Below are 21,223 nucleotides of genomic sequence, written 5' to 3'. Positions count from 1 at the left end.
CTGGAATTCAAGTAAGTTCTGTGTCATGACAGTGGCAAGAAAAATCAGATGCAACTATTTGATCTCTTTAAAATTCTCGGATGTAATGAAATATTCTGCAGGTCTATGAGGACGGTAGTCCTAATGTTTCAAGCTGTGTATATGTGACCAACTGACTCAGGCAATAGCTCCAACATACAAGGTTTGAACTCCAACTAAACTGAGTTCTATATTCTGATCCGTATTTCTGTTAAGCTAACACTGAGAATCAGACAATTTCTTTTCCTAATGTAACTGTGGAAGAAATGATAGTTTTGATGGCATTTCATTACTATATCCTAGTTACCTATCTAAAAATACATGGTACTTAATATTTTAAAATGCAAGTTTAGGTTTTACGTACAAAATAAACATTTAGTTATACCCTAGAATAGATAGCTTCCTGCCAGCTTAAAATAGGTAGAGCTTAAATTTGGAAAATGCTGTGATAAAACACACATTCATTATTACACCTTACAATAAACTGAGTTCACCAATAAGGAATTCTTCTCTGTGTTTTAGCAAAATTCTGCTGCTATTTTCATTATTTGAAAACACAGCTACATTGGGTCAATCTTTTAATAAATGGGACATTCTACACATTCTAATTTATAATTATACCTACTCAGGTTAGAATTTGAGTTCATTTAAGAAGAATATAAAATGTTTCAGAAAAAAATAAATTATGCATTCTAGGGAACTGATTCCAAATGTGGTTAATATTCATTTTGAATCATAGTAATGATTGTCAAGTGATGACAGTTTTAAGGCTAGATCTCAAAAAGTTGGTAAGGAGATTCAAAGGTCTAGTTAAGTCAACTTTCAACCTTTAGAATGATTATATATTCAAAAATTAATTTTGTCAAAGAACCACACTTGCCAGAACTACATTGCACAAGTTTTACATTAGCATATGGACACCATCTTAATGAATACTGAAGAACAAAGTGGTTGGTGATACTGAGTTCTGCATTATTCAGAACAGGATTTTTCACTGGGGTGGTACAATATTTTGTACACATCATGACACCTTAGAAAGAAAGCTAGGTTAAAGCATTGGTAAGATGGGCAAATATACAAAAATATTATATAATTTATAATATACCAAAGAACTCATTCCAAAGAGAGAGCATGCCTTTTGTTTGATTTGGGGTAACAATCAAATAAAACAATAAAAATATTTGTTATTACTTGAAAACCTCAAAAAACCAATATCTTGAATTCTTAGATGACTTTTTGCTCTGTTATCACTTCTAGAATAAAAGCTACCATCATCTCTCATCCATAGTCTCCATTCTATCACTCCTCTCACCAAACTTTATACACCCTACCACTGTAAAACCTTATATGGGAGGCATAGCCTCACCTGCATTTCCATTGCTTTCATTGTAATGTGGTCCAGTAGCTCTTCTCATTGAGACCATTGTGCCTTCAGGTCTGGTTTACCCTCAGTTCATTCTCCATGTTTCTACTCAGAGTGATCTTTCTAAGAATATACAATTGCTCAAGATAGTTTCCACTTAAAATCCTTCTGTGGCCACCTTCAGTTTTTAGATGGACATTAAATAGCCTCTTGCTAGGGCTCTTGCTTTTTTCTTCAATCTCAGCTGTTACTTCTCCCACACACCCTTCTTTCTCAGTGACCTGAACTACTTGCTGTTCTATCAATAGAACATGCTACACTATGTCATATATCCAGTCTTTCTCTTTGTGGTCATTTGGAAAGCCCATTGCCCCTTTTCTTCTGAGCAACCTCTCTCTCCTCTCCTCAAAGTGACCCTTGGCTAAGCTCATTTCTACTTCTCCTTCAAAACTCAGTTCTAGTACCACATTTTCTAGCTGCTGTCACTTCACTTATCATACTGCATTGTTACCATTCATTTATGAGTCTACCACCTCCACTTGAGGGTACATACTACATTTCCTTTCATGATTTCTATTCTAAGTATCCATCTCAGCTTCTGGCACATACTGAATGCTATTGAATCAATAAATTTATATGGAAACCATTGGTAATTTTAGCTTTCTTGATACAACTAAACTAAACTAAATGTACAAACTCTGTGTAACAAGGATTTCCTATGCACTATAACAGAGGCTTTGGAAATTGGAGTTTGTTTGACATTAGGAAGACCAGAGGAGAAAGATTTATATTTTCACTGGAGTTGGAACAAACTGATGGTAAAATGCAGTCTGGCATAGACTAGTAGTACTGTAAAGTAGGGAAAGATAGAACCTAGTATTTAGGGCCTGTGATAGCAGACAAAGCTAACAAATGGATACTCTAAGGAGGTTTAGCTAGGTGGTAAACAGGTCTGGCTTTTATCCAGAGGGGAGGTGATGGGCCACAGACAAAGTGGAATGGCAACAAGCATTAGCAGAAAAGAGATTCTGATAGACTGACATAAATAAAAAAGAAATTGGGTAGAAAGTCAAATATTTTCAAGAATCTGAAGGAAGTGATGAGGATCCAATCAAAGATTTGAAGTACCATAAATACAGTGATATGAAAATGGACTACATCAAATTGGGTTCTCATTTTCAAAGAAATTCAAGCATTGGACAAGATGAGCCTCAAGATCAGGCTCCAGTTACTGGTAGCAGTGTTGAAGGTAGGGATGTGGTCAGAGGAAGGAAGACAAGATTACCCGACTGGATGAGTCAAACAAGCAAAGGAGGCAGGGCTCATCTGAAGCCTAATAGCTTGACTAGACCAGTCTGGTCCTGCCACCAGGCCCCACCTATGGGTGATCCCAGGTAGCTGGGTAAGTCAGTTGGAAAACATTTTTCCTTGGTAGTAACATTCTTTTAAAAAACTTCTTATTTTAAAAAGTATTTAATTATTTCTTCTTGTAGTATTCCTAGAAATTAGAAATTTTGTGGTAAGTAAATGTAAATAAAGTCAAAGAAAGACTTTTGACTTAAAAACATGTTATCGATAATATACTCACTAATACAATAAAGTTTGTGAACACCAACTATGAGCAAAGGATTTACAAGGTTGCCGACCCCTCTGATCGTCCATGACAAATCTGGGCAAGGGTTTGTGTTTTGTTGTGATCATTTTATCTTTGATTTACAATGCTTAGCACAGTGTCTGGCACAAAATACATGGTCAGTTAATGTTTGTGTAATAATTTGATTAAATTAATAAAGAGGGTAATTTACTTTATGTAGCACTATTGTGCAATAATAATAATATACTGTGTGTGCAGCTTACATTAAGTAAAGCTGAGTTCACTCAAATATCTAACTCTTAAAAGATAATTGCAAGTACCTGGTAGCTCATTAAACAGTAGCAGAACTGAACAACTATAAAGTAAATTTTATCACAGGTAGGAACATGTGAATGACTCTGATTACTGGTCAATAGTAAATGATGTTGAATGCAGGCATTTTCTCATTCTCCTTTGGATCAGCAATGAGACTCACAGATCACTCATTCATGAATAGCAGTATGGACTTTGCATTTTCACATAGCCAGTGTTTCACAAGTGTTTATATTACAAATGTATCCAATCATCTCTTTTTCTCTGGTGTGGTATTACCATGATTTTCAGCCAGACATGAGGTAAGAGTCTCCTTCATGGACTCAGGTTCTTTTATCAATTTTTTTTAAAATTAACAAAAATATTTCTTCCTTTCCAATGATATAGGATTATTTAAATAGTTAATATGTGCTCATAAGGTCAAATGTATTCATTTTACACATAGAACAAAGATTAATTTTATTTTTTAATGAATATATAAACAACTTGATATAACTCAATTATGAAATACCTGTACTAATTTCTGTTCCTTGATTTATTTCTCAACAGAAGTATGAAAACAAAAGTATCCACAAAATCTACGAGTTTCAAATGGAAACTTCCCTAAGTTGACAATCTGTCTAATTACAAACACATAGGAATTAAAATTGTTAGAATGATTTGACTCAATCCCTGAAAATAACATGGCTCATAATTTCTGCAAGATGAGGATAAGGTGGGAGATTTTAATACTGGATAGATAAAGTAAATGGCAAACTGAATTTTAATATTTACTATGGAATTCCCAATAAGCAATAATTTAGGAATTAAAGGTCACATAGGCTGCATTCATTTTAACTATTCTCCTTTTATTTCCTCAAAGCTTCCTATTTTTCAATCACTCATGAAATTATTCATAACAGATTTAATGCAATGGACAGGAGTTATTTTCTCATTCTATACCTGACAAATACCTTCAAATCTTGTACACCATAGATGCCAACAGAGGAAGGGAAATGAAATGGGACTTGAAAAAATAAAATCAAAGAGCAAAGCTGTTAAATGAAACAGCACAGAGAAGTGAATGGTTCAGTTCATGAATATCTCAAAATCCCCTCCTCCTCTTACCTGATAGGTGCACCTTTAGCCTGTGCTGGTCTCAACAATACAGTTATTGTGGTGGCAGTTTCATTGAGAGAGGCATCAACTCCTTCATAGTCAGGTAAAGTTGGAGCTGATAAATGATTAATGAGGAAAAAAAAGTTTCAGTCAATGAACAGAAATATATCATAGTTCAAGATAAATAAATGATCCCAACTAAGGGAAAAATCAATACTTAATATCTAATCTGTACCTTAACATATGCCACTGAATGTGAACTCCAGGAACCTAAAGCAGCAGAAGATATGAAGCAAAGATTTGTTGTTGAAATTTAAATTATAATCTGGCAACTTGTGACACACACTCCAAACATTTTGTGAAGATGTTTTAGCTTTTAGTGTCCTGAGATTGTGAAATCAGCATTGATGGGATGGGAGGAAGGTGTTAACAGCATAGGCCTGGCTGCACCTGGAGATGTGGAGAGAGAAATGGCAGGAACCTAGGTGAAGGGCTGCCTGGGAGAGGTGGTGCTGCTTATGACCTAATGGTTGTGGAATGACCCAGCATTAGCTTGGACTGCTTTCACCACTGTGGTCACAATAGAAACATATCTAGGAAGTATGATGAATGGGAGTGGGAACTTTAGCTGTTATTTACCATGAACTAGTGGATTAGTTGCCACATTCTTGAAAAGAAGAAACAAAATTTTTCAAAATATTTGACAGTGCTTGGAGGTGAGAGGGCTTCCTAATCTTGACCTGGGTGAATAACCTCAAATGGCTTTTGATTCTTTCCATACAGAAAGATGTTTAAGGGAGTATATGAACAGTGAACTGTGTGCATTAACAGAAAAACTGAGAACAAATAGTATTTAATAAAAATTTTAGAGTATTTCATTCATTCATTCAACATTTACTGAATATTTATTATGTGTCAAATTTTATGAGATGTGCTATAAATATAAAAGCAAATGAAGTGTGGTTTCTGACACTTATAGAATTAAAAGTAGGGATTCACATTTATCAAGAGTGAGAGTCTTATAAAAATCAAAAAAATTATAGCAAAATTTAGGTCACCAAAAGAGGGGACAGTTAATTAGCCAACACAGTGGTTCTCAAACTAGGGAGATCAGAAGCACCTGGAGGGCTTCTTAAAACACAGATCGCTGCCCCTCTCCCCTACAGTTTCTGATTCAGTAGGTCTGGGGAGGGGCCTGATAATGTACATTTCCAGGATATTTCCACGTGATCTGGATGCTGGGGGACCACAGCTGTCTAAACTAGTTGATGCTGGGGGACCACACTTGTCTAAACTAGTGTCGGGGATTAGGAAGATGAAACAGAAGACTTTCACTGTTTAGGCAGTGCTTGAGCTGAATGTTAAAAGAAGAGTAGGGGCTTCCCTGGTGGCGCACTGCTTGAGAGTCTGCCTGCCGATGCAGGGGACATGGATTTGTGCCCCGGTCCGGGAATATCCCACATGCCGCGGAGTGGCTGGGCCCGCGAGCCATGGCCGCTGAGCCTGCGCGTCCGGAGCCTGTGCTCCGCAACGGGAGAGGCCACGACAGTGAGAGGCCCGCGTACCGCAAAAAAAAAAAAAAAAAAAGAAAAACTCATCAGAAAGAGAATGCATGGAATAATATTCCAGAGAGAGGAAACAGAATATCTGAAGATCTCATCACGTGAAAGGACACAGAGTGTTCTAACAGCTACAATTAGTTTGCTATGCCTGGAACTTTGGATTCATGGGTAGGAGTGGAGGATGGGAGGGGCCATAAAATGAAGGGCCACAAATGCCAATCATGCAAGGATGTTTGGGCTTTATCATATTGGATATAATATACTTGATTTTGAAAAAAATTAAGGAAGAAATATATGTTGTACAAAGATGAATAGAAAAAAACACTGGAGCAAGGCAAGTCTAAAGGCAAGGATGCTGCTTCGAAAGATATGTCAATGATCTGCTTAAAATATGATCCAGATGGAAAGAAAGAAACAGTTTAGAAAGAGGCAAATTATCTGAGAGTTATTTACAAGTAGAATCAACAGATACTATATAGGCATAATATGTATATGAATATTATTTTATGTGGGTGTATAACATATCATATGTGTATTATACATACACACACACACACATATACATATAAACAATACTGCCAAGCATCATGCCTTCAATAACTTGATTTCACTTTAACTTAAGTTGCTTTTAAAATGCTGAAAGATAGAATTACTGGAGTCAAGGGATAAATAACAATAAATTACCTTAAAAGTTCAAGTGAGTCTGAGAACCACACTAACCATAAATTTCATTAGCCTTGGCTTGATTACTATGTGTTCCCAAGATACAGTGACTGCAACCAAGTTTTAAAGTTCAAATCAAGTATCCATGTACATAGGTTGCTTCAAGTGAAACTGCAGTTAAATAACAAAGAAAATGCTAGGTGGGTGTTCTGGTCTTTATAAGTTTTTTACTCAAAAAAAAAAATTGTGTCTGAACCACAATAAATTTTGGCTCTCAATAATGTTCATTTGTTCAATATTCTCAGTTTTATAAAGTTTATGTAAATTTTGTACATATCCCTGTTGAAGGATCTTATTTATAGCACTATTGTTAATTCTAAAGGGGAGGAAATATGTTTTACTATATCATTGTGTCACCAAGTCATATTTTCTAGTAAAATAATTTCAATAAATATTTAAATTGATGATTTAGAATTGTTCCATCAAGAAAAGAATTGGCAATTTTAATACCTTGCTGTTTTCTAACATAATGAATACTATTTTAAAATTCTTTTTTATTAGACTATTAAGATATATCAAATGCTATGCAAAAGGAACCATAACTCATATTGGAATAATTTTTTCCATGACATAAATTTTTAAAGTTTTATATTATATTAGAAATTTCCAAATAAAATTTTAGACTTAAAAAAAGTTAGAGAGTATGTGGTTTCTTTCTGATTCAAATTATATAAATTCAGAAGAATGGTAGAGATTTTTTAATGATGTATTATGATACACCACCAATATATGCTATGTAGAACTATAATAAAAATGAACATGAAGGAACAAAAAGAATTTACAAATTCAAAACTAGTATTTTAATATATTAAGTGGTTGACCCTTTAAAACATTTATTTTTCAAATTTAACTTTTCAGTTACATAAGTAACATATATCCATTTTAGTAATCTTAAATAAATAAGATAAAATATTAATACACATACACTGGGGTAGATATAGGGCATATTGCAAAGCTAATTCCTAGCAAACTGGGAAATTGTGAACATAATATAATCTGAAATTTAATTGTATTTGTTAATCAACCTAAAATTCTCCTGCACATTACCATTCTGACATTTAGTTGCATTTATGTGAGATCTCGAAGAGAAAGAAAAGTTCATATTTGTTTGTCATAAAATTATCAGAATGTCAGGGAAAAATGGAAGAGAGACAAAGTATGTAGTACTGCAAGGATCTTCTACCATGCTTTTGATAAAATCCATTTACAGTAAAGATCAGATACCATAATAATTACCAACTCCTCAAACGTATAACAGGTTTTTAATATGAACTTTCATAATGAACTTTTAAAAATTTCTAATTAAGATATAATATAGTCTTTAAAAAGACCTTTGTCAATTAAAAAATGACAGAGATTTTGAGATTTTGGGGGTTTGGACATATAACAAATGATAATCTGTATTCAGATAATTCTTTAAAGTGCCTTTAATCATGACTATTTATATTAAAGATTCAATAAATGAGGTGAATTACACTCAGTGTATATGTGATTCTCTAGGACATGCTATTACAAACCAATTCTGTTTGCCCTGTATTCATTTGCATACCTGAGATATTGGTGGTCACATTGATGGCTGTGGCTGGCCCAAAGCCTTTGACTGTGCTGGCTCTTATGAAAAACTGGTAGGTGGTTCCAGGATGGAGATGCATGAAGACATGGTGTGTACTGTTCCATAAATTTGATACAGTCTGGGGAGGTCCAGCCACTGGAACTGCAGGATCAAATGATCTTATGCTGCTGTAACTGACCTGTTTTAAGAAATATATTTCCTATTACATATCCAATATAAGTCATAATACATTCTAAATAAACCCCCTTTGAGTAAGATAGAGTTCAAGGGCATCTGTGTGGAATGAATCACATTTTTTTCACTTCTTTTCCTTCTCTTTTTGATATGGGTATTTCACTGTCATTCTGTATCTATTGTCTGTCTGGCTGTTTCTCTATTTATTTATCTATTCATCCACAGATAAACCTAGAGTTATCTGACTGGATCAATATACATCTATTTTCTTCCATCAAAAGATAAATGAATATACTTAAATATGAATATATATCTATATATAATCTTATGGACATATATAATATAATGCATATGAAACCCAGAAAGTCCCACCAAAACTGCATCAAGAAGAAAAAGATAATTTGAACAGACCAATCACTAGAAGTGAAATAGAATAGTGTAATAAACTCTCTGCAAACAAAACTCCCCATTCCTGTGATGTACTCTGTTGCCACTAGAAAGTAAGTATTTTATGCTATAATCAACACTGATTACACAGGAATAGAACTACACATTTGTGCAATTAAAATGATGCTTTCTTTTCTTCTTTTCAGGTCCTCATATTTAAAAATAAGATAATGATTTATATTCAAAGTTGAGATAAAGCTCTGTAATAGTCAAGTTTATGATATATTTTGCTTTTTAGGTGTTTCTCCCCTACTCTGAAGCAACTGACATTGAATGGCCTCTCCTAAATCATAGTGTGAAATATGAGTTTCTTAATTTTATAAAAATTTATTCTTTACAATCACCAGTAAGTCTGTTTGACAAGGCCCATCCTACTTCTCTGAAACAACAACATTTACTTAAGAATTTGAAAACTCTAGGTGCCATACAATATTTGTTTTGATGCTTAATTTTGGAATCAAGGAATTGATAAATTAAAACAGAGAAGAACTAACATTGATTTTAATCCGCAATTCTCACTTACTTCTTTACCATTATTTTTCTCTAACATTTTCTTTTACTCTCCCCTTCAATCCATGTTTCAATAAACTTCCTTATTCTCCCAGTACCTCATATTGAGTGATGATTCCATTTGGATCCAAAGGTTCTTTCCAGTTCAAGAAGATCTTATTTTCAAAGGATGTTCCTTGAAGAGAATTGACTGGTACAGGGCCAGGCACTACAAATAAATACATTTTTGGTTATAAGGATCCTTATATCAGAAATAGAAAAAGTAAACATATAAGCTAAACAGGTTAAAAGTAAATAAAATAAATACAAATGTGTTCTTAAAAAGAAAATAAGCTGTATGGCAAGTTTTTAATAAATGGGAATACATGGGAATTCAAAGTAAATCAATCTATAAGCTTCTAATGCAGATTATGTACAACTGCAAAGTTATTTTTATTCAGAAGAATATTCTATCACCTTAGAGAGCTGAATAAATTGTGTAGTCTAGTTTTCTCTGTTGTATACCTCTAATGACATGAAGATCTCATTTGTAATTCATTTCAAGAACAGAGCTTTCCCTGAAAGATCTCCCTGAAAGATTTTTTGAAGATTATTATAAGCCCCTAAAGTGTCTCCATAAACAGTGTTCATACAATAATAAATTATAATAATAATTAACACTCCTTAGACTCAAAAGCCAAACTATATAGTACTGAATTGAAATGTTCATTAACAGTCAATCTGACTTTTATAGCTATATTTATTACATTTCTATAACTTAAAAAAAGAGCAGTGATTATTACAATTTTTTAAAAACTCCTTAAGATGAATAGGTTTTAAAGTCATTGCTTCAGTCTTTTGAATGAAATTCCCTTTTTCAAAGCTAAGAATCAAACCATTTTATAACGCTGGACTTGTTTAGAGCTCAACTATCAACATAACTGGTTTTGAAGTGTCCCCAGGTATGACAAGATTTGAGAAACCATTCCAGTCCTTATTTGCAAATGTCATATAACCCAGTGGCAGCAATGAATGATGTGTCAGCTTCTATAGACAAAATATAAGATACGAGATACTTTTGCTATTGTGTATTTTCCTTTTATATATTTTATTTAAATATTCGGTTGTTATTTATTTACATAAATATCCAGTTTCTTGTTCTCATAATGCTTAAAAATATATCCTATCCATCCTACTTTGCTTAAAAATATGCTTTCTCTTGAAAATATCAACCCAATATTGGGCAAATGTGTTTTTTAATTAATATTTTTCCTTAATCTAACGTTTCAGTGAACTTTACACATGACATTATCTAGAAATGTAGTTTCAGAGTACACAGCAATTTTGTGAGGACTGAAATAAATTAAAAATCACTGGATCAAAGTAAATGCATTGCAATGTGGCCAGCAGCATCAAGAAATTCTGAATGATATGTCAAAAGAGTAAGATTTATTTCAATCTACAAGCAGATGATGAATGATGTTATGACCTCTGGGAGAGCCAATATAATTTGGCATATTAATAATGAATTCATAAAGGAAAAAACCCACAGTAAACAGAAAAGATGCCAGGACTAAACTCTAGAAGATATATTCATTCATCTAACAGCTGAGGGCTTGGGGAAAAGTTAACCTAAGGCATCCACTCCCCTTGACCCCCAGGTCCACAGTATTGGCACAGGCTATGCAGTTATCGAGGCTGAGGGACCGTGATGGCCCCTGTGTGTAATCTGTGGCATCTGCTGAGGCTACCATGGGCCTTGGTTTGTTTCCTGAGAGAATACCTGTTGTTTCCATTCCACTCAAATGACATAAGCTTACAATTGTAGTTAAGGGAAAGTATTTATTTGCCTCTCCACACCTCTCATAGAGGGTGGCTCTTGGGGGGAGGAGGAAGTAAAGCCCCAACTAGTGAGTAAATGTTTATTTGATGGTATTATAATTACTACCTGTATTCACCAAACACGATTTGGTCAAAAAAATAATATGAAATGGCATGGATATGTTTCAAATTCTTCACAAATAAGGATAGTTTTTTTAAATTTATTTTTTTAATTTTATTATTTGAAAGCTATAGATGGTACTTTACTTTATTCTATTATTTTATTCTATTTTATTTTACTTTTTGGCTTCATTGTATGGCATGCAGGATCTTAGTTCCCTGACCAGGGATCAAACCTGTGCCCTATGCATTGGAAGTGTGGAGTCTTAACCACTGGACCGCCAGGGAAGTCCCAAGGATAGTTTTAAATGTTTGTAAATTCTACATTGAGAGAAGGGTAGAAATGGAAAGTAGCCTTCCTGGAATTTGTGTATTCCTCTGCTCTTCTTATACATGCTCAACTTTGTCAACAGGATTCACTTCATACACTTATGGAAAAGTTTGTGTGAAAATTATAGCCAAGAGAGTTCCACACTACTGATCTTGCACTGAGACCAGCATAGTGAATGAGGGAAAGAATTACACTTAGATGAACTACAAAACACACACATAAAACATATGGAGGAAAGGGGTAAGGGCACAGACAAACTATATTCAATAATTTTCTACAGACAACCTGTATTCAATAATTTTCTATGTTTGAAGGAAGACAATTCTTTATACAGACATCTATATGTACATATGATTTGTGCAAATACAACATGAAGTTACTAAGATCATCATCATGGCAGTCTTCATAGTGCAGGAAATGTCCTCTCACATTTCCACATCAACAACTTCTAATGGAGACAGAATGCTGACTTTTATTCCCCTGCTTATAATTTATTTGAGAGCTGTTTCAGCTAAATTTTTTTTTGCACATAAAAAAGTCCCTTAAAATATAACTCTCAAAGTGGAAGAGAAGAAAATGAAATGTGGGTGGGGCAAGATTATATTAAATAAGCTTTACAGTCTTTAAAATATAATAAATGTACATTTAAAAATAACTTTGTATTAGTCAAAAAATGTCCCCAAACCAGGCTTTTCTGCTGAGCTAACTTCACAATATTGATTTTTATGAATGCTAGAATAAAAAGTGAAAAAAAAAATCTCTTACACAAAAGTCTACCCGTGCATTAAAAAATGCATACAATAAATTAAATATAAATTCTACCTTAGGGTTCTGGTGGGAAATCATTCTAGCTTTGCTCTCATGGTTTATGGATGTACCCAGAATTCTTTTCATGAAGTTATATTCTTTTATTAGATGGCTGATAATTTATTATTTTTCTATGTATACAGGGCAGCAATAACTTAGCAAGACTGACTTAATTAGATCATCATAATCCATTGATCTTCCAACAATAGATTATGATTTAGATATTCTGTCACCCCCCCCCCCCCAATTCAGGAACATTGAGACACATCAAGTACTCTACGTAGAAACTGGAGTTTATAATGAGCAGATTTGGAGCCTGAATTATTTGCAAATACTTCATAGAAAGCTTGTACTTCAATCATTTAGTCTTATATAAAAAGCAAAAAATTAAAAAAAACCCTTACAGTAGAAGGAATTACTTTGTGACTATACTACCATGAAATAATAACATGCACCTCAATATCATTACAAACAATAAAAAAATTCTTCAAAACAGAGGTTAAAATAAAACAAAAGTAGGAAATATTATTGAAATTAGACCAAATAGTTAATGCCATTTTACTTTTACAAAACTATTTCTAGATGAAATAAATAACACAGTCATGAGTTTGATCAATTTTAAGACATAATTTAAATTTCCATAGCAATTCACTTCCTGATTAGTAATCTAGTCATATGTGTACCCAAAAATACATTTAAAAATTTAATGCAATGTGAAAAAAGATTATATAAGCCTGACTGCATCCTTTGGTTTGTGGAAAGAAAAGCAGACTAAAAACTCATACCAAAGAATACCATCAAAATGAATTATATTGTTAGAGAATGACTGACTGAAGAACCACAAAACTCACATAACTGAGACTAATATTACCAATTAAGAAATCATGTTTTTTCATATATACGGAATCTAAAAAAAAAAAAAAAAAGGTTCTGAAGAACCTAGGGGCAGGACAGGAATAAAGACGCAGATGTAGAGAATGGACTTGAGGACACGGGGAGGGGGAAGGGTAAGCTGGGATGAAGTGAGAGAGTGACATGGACATATATACACTACCAAATGTAAAACAGATAGCTAGTGGGAAGCAGCCGCATAGCACAGGGAGATCAGCTCGGTGCTTTGTGACCACCTAGAGGGGTGGGATAGGGAGGGTGGGAGGGAGACGCAAGAGGGAGGGGATATGAGGATATATATATATGTATAGCTGATTCACTTTGTTATAAAGCAGAAACTAACACACCATTGTAAAGCAATTATACTCCAATAAAGATAAAAAAAATTCGTTTTTTTTCAATTTTAAGTGCAGGCAATAAAACATGAGTACATTCTTATTACAAAAATCACAGATTATAAAATGTATAGTGTACAATGAATAAATGGGACCTAATCAAACCTAAAAGCTTTTGTATAGCAAAGGAAACCGTCAATAAAACTAAAAGACAACCTGCAGAATGGGAGAAAATATATGCAAACAATGCGACTGACAAGAGGTTAATACCCAAATATACAAACTGCTTGTACAACTGAATGTCAAAAAACCCAAACAACCCAATCAAAAAATGGGCAGACAACCTAAATAGACATTTTCCCAAAGAAGACATACATATGGGCAACAGGCACAGGAAAAGATGGTCAATAACCTTATCCTTAGAGAAATGCAAATCAAACCCACAATGACGTATCACCTCACACTGGTCAGAATGGCCATCATCAAAAAGTCTGCAAATAATAAATGCTGGAGAGGGTGTGGAGAAAAGGGAATATCTGCACACCGTTGGCTGGAATGTAAACTGGTGCAGCCACTATGGAGAACAGTATAGAGGTTCCTTAAAAATCTAAAAATAGAGCTACCATATGATCCAGCAATCCCACTTCTGGGTATATATCCAGAAAAGACAAAAACTCTAATAATTCAAAACAATACATGCACTCCGATGTTCATAGCAGCACTATTTACAATAGTCAAGACATGGAAACAACCCAAGTACCCATAAACAGACAATTGGCTTAAGAAGATGTGGTATATATATATACACAATGAAATATTACTCAGTCATAAAAAAGAATGAAATGTTGCCATTTGCAGCAACATGGATGGATCTAGAGAATCCTACACTTAGTGAGGTAAGTCAGACAGACACATACTATATGGTATCACTTACATGTGGAACCTAAAAACAATGCAAATGAATCTATATACAAAACAGAAACAGACTTACAGACACAGAAAACAAACTCATGGTTACCAAAGGGGAGATGGAGGGAGGGGGGAGTATGGGATTAATGGATATGAAATACTATACATAAAATAGATAAGCAACAAGTATTTACTGTATAGCACAGGGAATTAAATTCAAGATCTTGAAATAAACTATAATGGAATATAATCTGAAAAAAAATAACTGAATCACTTTGCTGTGCAACTGAAACTAACACAATTTACAAATCAACTATACTTAAAAATGTTTAGTATAATACAGACATAATATTTATCCCACTTTATAAAATGAGATAGAGATTTTTCAGAGCTTTTGAATCCATGCTTAGACTTCCCATTTTGATACTCTACCTATGAAACAACTACACTCAACCACTGTTTCTTTCATAAGCATGTGTTGTATGTGTGTTGTGTGTGTGGGGGGCAGGGGGGTAATACGAGTGTTTGTGTGTTTATGTATAAAAGCAGGGTTTGTTCTTTAAAATGTTGTTAATGTTTTGATTAAGTGCAAGTTCAAACATGATAGCTGAGGTGACTGTTTTATTGTCTCAAAGATGACAAAAATACATTTATCATGAATAAGTCAGGCTTATTCTTTGAAATTTTATGAATATGCATAATTTTAGGACAATATTGTTTCCTTGAAAGTCTGAGCTAAATGAGGTTAAAAGCTTTCACTTCCCTTTATTATGACAAAAACAACAGAACAATCCAAGATCATTTCCATTTTTCAGAGTGAGAAAGCTTGAAATAATAAGGAGAATTTCTAGAAACTATGGAATATTGACCCATTTTATGGCAATCTCATACTTGGTAGGCATCAAAATATACATCTGAGCCTAAAGTTTAGAACTCGAGGGAAATTGGGAACATTCAGGTATCAAATACATCCTGTTTTCTGAAACCCAAACAAAAATGTAGATGGAACCTTAGAGATCATCTAATTTAACCTTTTCATAATAGAGTTGAGAACTAGAGAACTAGAGGGGTGAAAGGATTTGCTAAGGTTACAGAGTTATTAGAGCCAGGACTGAAAACTCATGATTCCTGACTCCCCAGTTCGGTTTTGCCTCAATTCACTATATAGCACACTTTTTCCCCCTGCACGCTTTCATTCATAAAAGGAAATATTGCAAATGAAATGTCTTACATTGGAAGAATACAGTGTTATTATTAGATTATCATTTTTATACAGTTTTGTCTAGGATACTATTTTTTTAAATCAGAATATGTATTCAAATTCACATTAATGACATACTATATTATGTGTGTGTAACTTATTAATATAAATGTTTCTTCCTATTATTCAATAATTTAGAAGTAATACACATAGAAATTGGGCAAGTTATAATTCAATTACTTGGGTGGGAAAAAGATAGATAAAAGATGATAGCTTGCCAATATCTGATAAGGACCTTTATTTAGACTTAAACATATAAACTTTGACCTTCTTTTATATTTATAATTACATAAAACTATCTAAAAATAAATAGAATGGGTAAACAATGCTGCTTTCAAATCTAAAGGAAAGAAAGCTATTACTATTGATCTGTAAAATGCAAAAAACTATATTTTTAACTAAGTGCATTTCACCAATAGGTAATCGATGTAGTGCCACAAATGGTGAAAATTATTTTTGAACATTTGATAAAAACTTTATTTAGACTTTTAGTGTAGTTGCTACTTTTCTAATATTGTATAAAAATGGAAAACAATAAAGGAATAGTTCATTTAGTATTTGATGCTACCCTGAAGAATATTAAGTTTTTTGTTAAAGGCAAACCCTTTCCAAAGTTAACCCTGTTAAAAGTATTTAGCAGATTTCGGAATCCAATTCAATTTTGGGGACTCTAGGCAAAACTGTAAGCAAGTACATAATTCTTGTCATATAATTCCCCCCTTTAAAAATAAGGAAGTATGAGCATACCATCTTCATCAGTTTGAATAATCGTCTCTTCACTCTCCTTCCTGCCTTCTGGATTGGTTAGGATCATCTTGAGGCTGACGTTTGTATAAGGCGGCAGATGGTTCACAACATGCTGAGGGGCTTTGGGGTCCATGTCCAAACAGTCTGCCTTGCTCTCTTTGTGACCACGGAAGTAATGGTAGCAGATAGTGACATTAAAAGTGTGGCAACGAGTGATGTTGTAACCCAGGGATTCCCAGTCCACAGCAATGCGTCTTGCCTGTATCTCAGCAATCTTTAAAGTCTTTGGGGTTCGCATAGGTTCTGAAAAATAAATCAAAGACACAGATAGCTGTCAACTTTACCATGAATAATCTTGAAAAAATTTAACACTGAGCATGACATAGCATGTGTAAACCTAGGAAAATCTGGAAGTCATCGTTTATTCTCATTTTCTTTATTACTCATGATCTTATTCTTAAAGGTTTCTGTTAGGGCTATGATTTACCAATGGGAAGAGAAATGGGAAGTAAAATGTCCACAATCCATAGTACTCAGGAACATGGCAGAAAAATAAAAACCTGAAAATGTGGCCACAATGCTTTTATAGTTGTTTCTGTTGTTACTGCCCTATTCCCCATCTTTCTTTGGTCATTATTGAGCAAGTGAATTAGCTAATACATCATAATGGATGAGAGTCAACATGTTACGCTCTCTGATTTGTCATGTCACCAAGCTATGCTGTATACTAATTAGTCTAGTTGTAATACTAAACTACCATTTACAAAAATGATGCAGATATTAATTAACATTTATTATTTCAGTAATGATGTTGTTCATCAAAGCAGAAAAATATCTGAGAAAAATTGCAAGAACACATGTGGATATTCACATTGTCATCTATCCTTCTTGATCTCTTTTTGTCTTTCTCTAGGAAATGCTCAGGTTTGATAATCCATTCAGTGTCACCGAAACCAAACTGGGAAGTGAATTTCCATTCAACTGGAAAATGCTGGCAGAACTAAACACTCTGAAGACTGGAATCCATCCATCACTGCTTCCCAAGTGTATACTTTTCTCATGCAAGACTAACTTTAATCATCTAACTTAATCAAAATAATTACCCTATGAAAGTCATGGCCATGGCAAAGTCTACACAGTAAATAAACCAATACACAGCAAAACTTTAATACATTGATTTGACAAAGAGATTAAAGTCAAGGTCAAGGTTGAGGCCTTGTTGGTGCCTCCATTAGCTCACGAGGGATTGTTAGTTCTCATGAAAAATATAAATCAGTAGGGAAAAAGTGAAGAAAAATAAGTAATACAAAAAGCCCAATATGGGTGTTTTTATAAATTTTCATTTTTGAGATTAAAATCTTAGTTGTGTGAAAATAATCAGCATGGCACACAGATGGCAAACCCAAATTGGGATTCCAGTTCAATATATTTAATGTGCAATGTGAAATACACTCTGGTGGCCATTTAATTTAAAACCTCAAAACTATAAAAATACATATATATAGATGCAAATTAATCTTTGGTAGAATCCAAAGTTTAGGTTTTAAATTCTGTCTGATCTTCTGATTGTTTACAATATCCAGTCCCCCTATTTTACCACTTTTGATTCAGTGTTAAGTAGGCTGGAAGAAAGATGTGTTTTTAAAATCATTTAAAAAATATCTTTATATGTCTAGCTCTATGTTATCATTTTCCCCACCAGGCACAAGGGTGAGATGATATTTTCCTTTCCATCTAGTTAGACTAAAAACACAGTCTTTGGCATCACTGCCTACAAACTGGCCAGGCACTTATAGGTAGGATCATCCAAAAACTTCCCAGATAAATTGTGACTTTGCTGCCTGTTAGGTAGCAATCAGATACAACTGAGTGGCCACATTGCAGTTAGTCCATACGTTGTTCTAAAAGTGTCTAGATTGAGAAATTTCTCCAGAAAATACCTGATGCATATGAATGCAAGTATCCCATATAGCAATAAGAGAAAACACCAATAAATATTTATTCCTCTGCTTTAATTTTTTTAGGTCTAGTAGTCATATACCTGTTTTCATACACCCTTCATTTTGAACTTGACATCTTATTCCTTTATAAACTTCTCTTTTTCCAAGTGATCATTCTCTTTCATACATCTTTTCATTTTATGCCACTATTCAATTTGCACTTACCCTGCATTCTAATACAACTTTAAAAGACTAAGAAAAGCATAAAGAAATTGAAGAAGACACAAATGAAAGATACTCAGTGCTCATGGATTGGAAAAATCAATATTGTTAAAATGGCCATACTACTGAAAGCAATCTACAGATTCAATGCAATCCCTATCAAAATTCCAATGGCATTTTTTTCGAAGAAATAAAACAAATAATCTTAAAATTTGTATGAAACCACAAAAAACCCCCAACTGGCCAAAGTAATCTTGAGAAAAAAGAACAAAGCTGGAGGCATCATGCTCTCTGATTTCAAACTATATTACAAAGTTAAAATAATTAAAACGATATGATATTTGTACTAAAACGGACACATAGATGAATGGAACAGAATAGAGAGCCCAGAAATAAATGCACACATATCTGGTCAATTAACTTATGAAAAAGGAGTCAAGAATATACAATGGGGAAAGAACTATCTCTTCATTAAATGGTATTGGGAAAACTGGACAGTCATATGCAAAAGAGTGAAACACAACCACTGTCTTACACCATATACAAAAATTAACTCAAAATGGATTAAAGACCTGAAAGTAAGACCTGAAATCATAAAACTCCTAAAAACAAACAAACAAACAAAAAGATGGTAAGCTCCTTGACACAGGTCTAGGCCATGATTTTTTTAAATCTGACACCAAAAGCAAAAATAAATAAGTGGGACTATATCATACTAAAAAGCTTCTGCACAGCAAAGGAAACCATCAACAAAATGCAAAGGTAACCTACTGAATGGAAGAAAATATTTGCAAATCATATAGCTGATAAGCAGTTAATATCCAAAATATATAAAGAACTCCTACAACTCAATAGCAAAAAAACCCCAAACAAGCTGATTAAAAAATGGGCACAAGATCCAAAGAGACATTTTCCCAAATAAGACATACAGATGGTCAACAGGTACATGAAAAGATGTTCAACGTCAGTAATCATCAGGGAAATGCAAACCAAAAGTACAAGATATTGCCTCACACCTCTCAAAATGGCTGTCATCAAAAAGATAAGAAATAACAAGTGTTGGTGAGGATGTGGAGAAAAGGGATCCCTTGTGCACCGTTGGGAATATAAATTGGTGCAGCCACTATGGAAAACAGTATTAAGGTTCCTCAATTAAAAACAGAACTACCATATGATTCAGCAATTCCACTTCGGGGTATTTATCTGCAGAAAATAAAAACACTAACTGAAAAGATATATGTACCCCCATGTTCACTGCAGCACTATTTACAAGGAAACAACACAAGTGTCCATCAAGGGATGAGTGAGTAAAGAAAATGTGTTTACATATACATATCTATGCATATCTATATATATACCATGGGATATTATTAAGCCATGAAAAAGAGCAAAATTTTGACATTTGCAGCAACATGGATAGACTTCCAGGGTATTATGCTAAATGAAATATATCAGACAGAGAAAGACAATACCATATAATCTCTCTTATGTGTGGGGTCTTAAAAACAAAAACAAAAAATAACCAAAAAAACAAGATCATAGATCAGTTAGAGAGAACAGATTGGCAGTTGCCAGAAGCAGGGGATGAGGGGTCAGAGAAATAAGTAAACAGGGTATAATGTATTAAAAAATAAAATGAAATAAAAATTTTAAAATAATCTGTTTTACAGATGTATGACACAACTTCATTGGTAGTAGTGGAGGAAAATTTTACCTTAGTAACTTTGGCAATGAGTAGAAACTACAAGACCAATAAAACTCCAAAAAACAGAACAAAAAACAACAAAAAAAGTGGATATTCATAGGAATGGTTTAAAGTTTACACATGACTTTAGTCATCACAGAGGGACTATATTTCTGAACAGCAAATTTAGAGGCCTCTTTTTAAAAAAAAGAAATTAAAAAAAGTGTACACATGAACGTGAAAAAAAGTGGAGATGCAAAATGGTAAAGAAAAAAAACCTACTTAACACTTCATGTACTAAAAGCCTCTACCATTTGCCTGTCAAATTACTGACTACATATTTACATTTTCTCCCAAACTAATAATAAAATAATTTTAAAAATTAATTTCTCTATTTATAAAGTTAAATAATTATAAAAATAAATAGAAAATTTCTTCTCCTAACTAATCTCATTATATCCAATTTCTTTTGCCTTTCAGCTTCCTTTATTCAACCCTTTTATGGAGCACTGAAAATAGGGAATATATGTGCTATTCAATTTCTGCTCAGCTGCTGCAGCTAGCTGACTGCCTATTAGAACTGCTTGACATTCTGAATAGCCCTAGAGCAAGTCAAAGTTTGGAGGAACTAGGTGTTTCTCTAGGCTTGGAAAAGCCAGAAGAGATGTAAATGTGTGCATACTGAGGGACTCGCTGTCAAAAGCAGAAGTAACTCACTACCCCCACTCTTTTTATTCTCGTATTTGAAATTTAAAAAAAAAAGTAAAATAAAAGCATACCCAGACACTGTGAAAGACACAAT

At 33.6% G+C, this 21,223-nt stretch overlaps 1 protein-coding gene across 4 annotated transcripts in view; it reads right to left on the bottom strand.

Annotated features, from left to right (window-relative positions):
• The window catches only part of PTPRK (protein tyrosine phosphatase receptor type K), a 584,222-nt gene that overhangs the window by 101,851 nt on the left and 461,148 nt on the right, over nt 1–21,223 (bottom strand). For all 4 annotated transcript variants that reach the window (XM_060115422.1, XM_060115424.1, XM_060115423.1 and 1 more), the window contains exons 8-11: nt 16,576–16,878; nt 9,473–9,582; nt 8,220–8,421; nt 4,395–4,500 (exon numbers count right to left, since the gene is read on the bottom strand). In XM_060115422.1, coding sequence (XP_059971405.1) covers nt 4,395–4,500; nt 8,220–8,421; nt 9,473–9,582; nt 16,576–16,878 — 721 coding nt within the window. The remainder of the gene's footprint in view (nt 1–4,394; nt 4,501–8,219; nt 8,422–9,472; nt 9,583–16,575; nt 16,879–21,223) is intronic.

The sequence above is a fragment of the Mesoplodon densirostris genome, chromosome 12, assembly GCF_025265405.1.
Source record: "Mesoplodon densirostris isolate mMesDen1 chromosome 12, mMesDen1 primary haplotype, whole genome shotgun sequence".
NCBI lineage: Eukaryota > Metazoa > Chordata > Mammalia > Artiodactyla > Ziphiidae > Mesoplodon > Mesoplodon densirostris.
The sequence above is the reverse complement of the archived record's forward strand: the minus strand, read 5'-3'. Positions and strand labels throughout refer to the sequence as shown.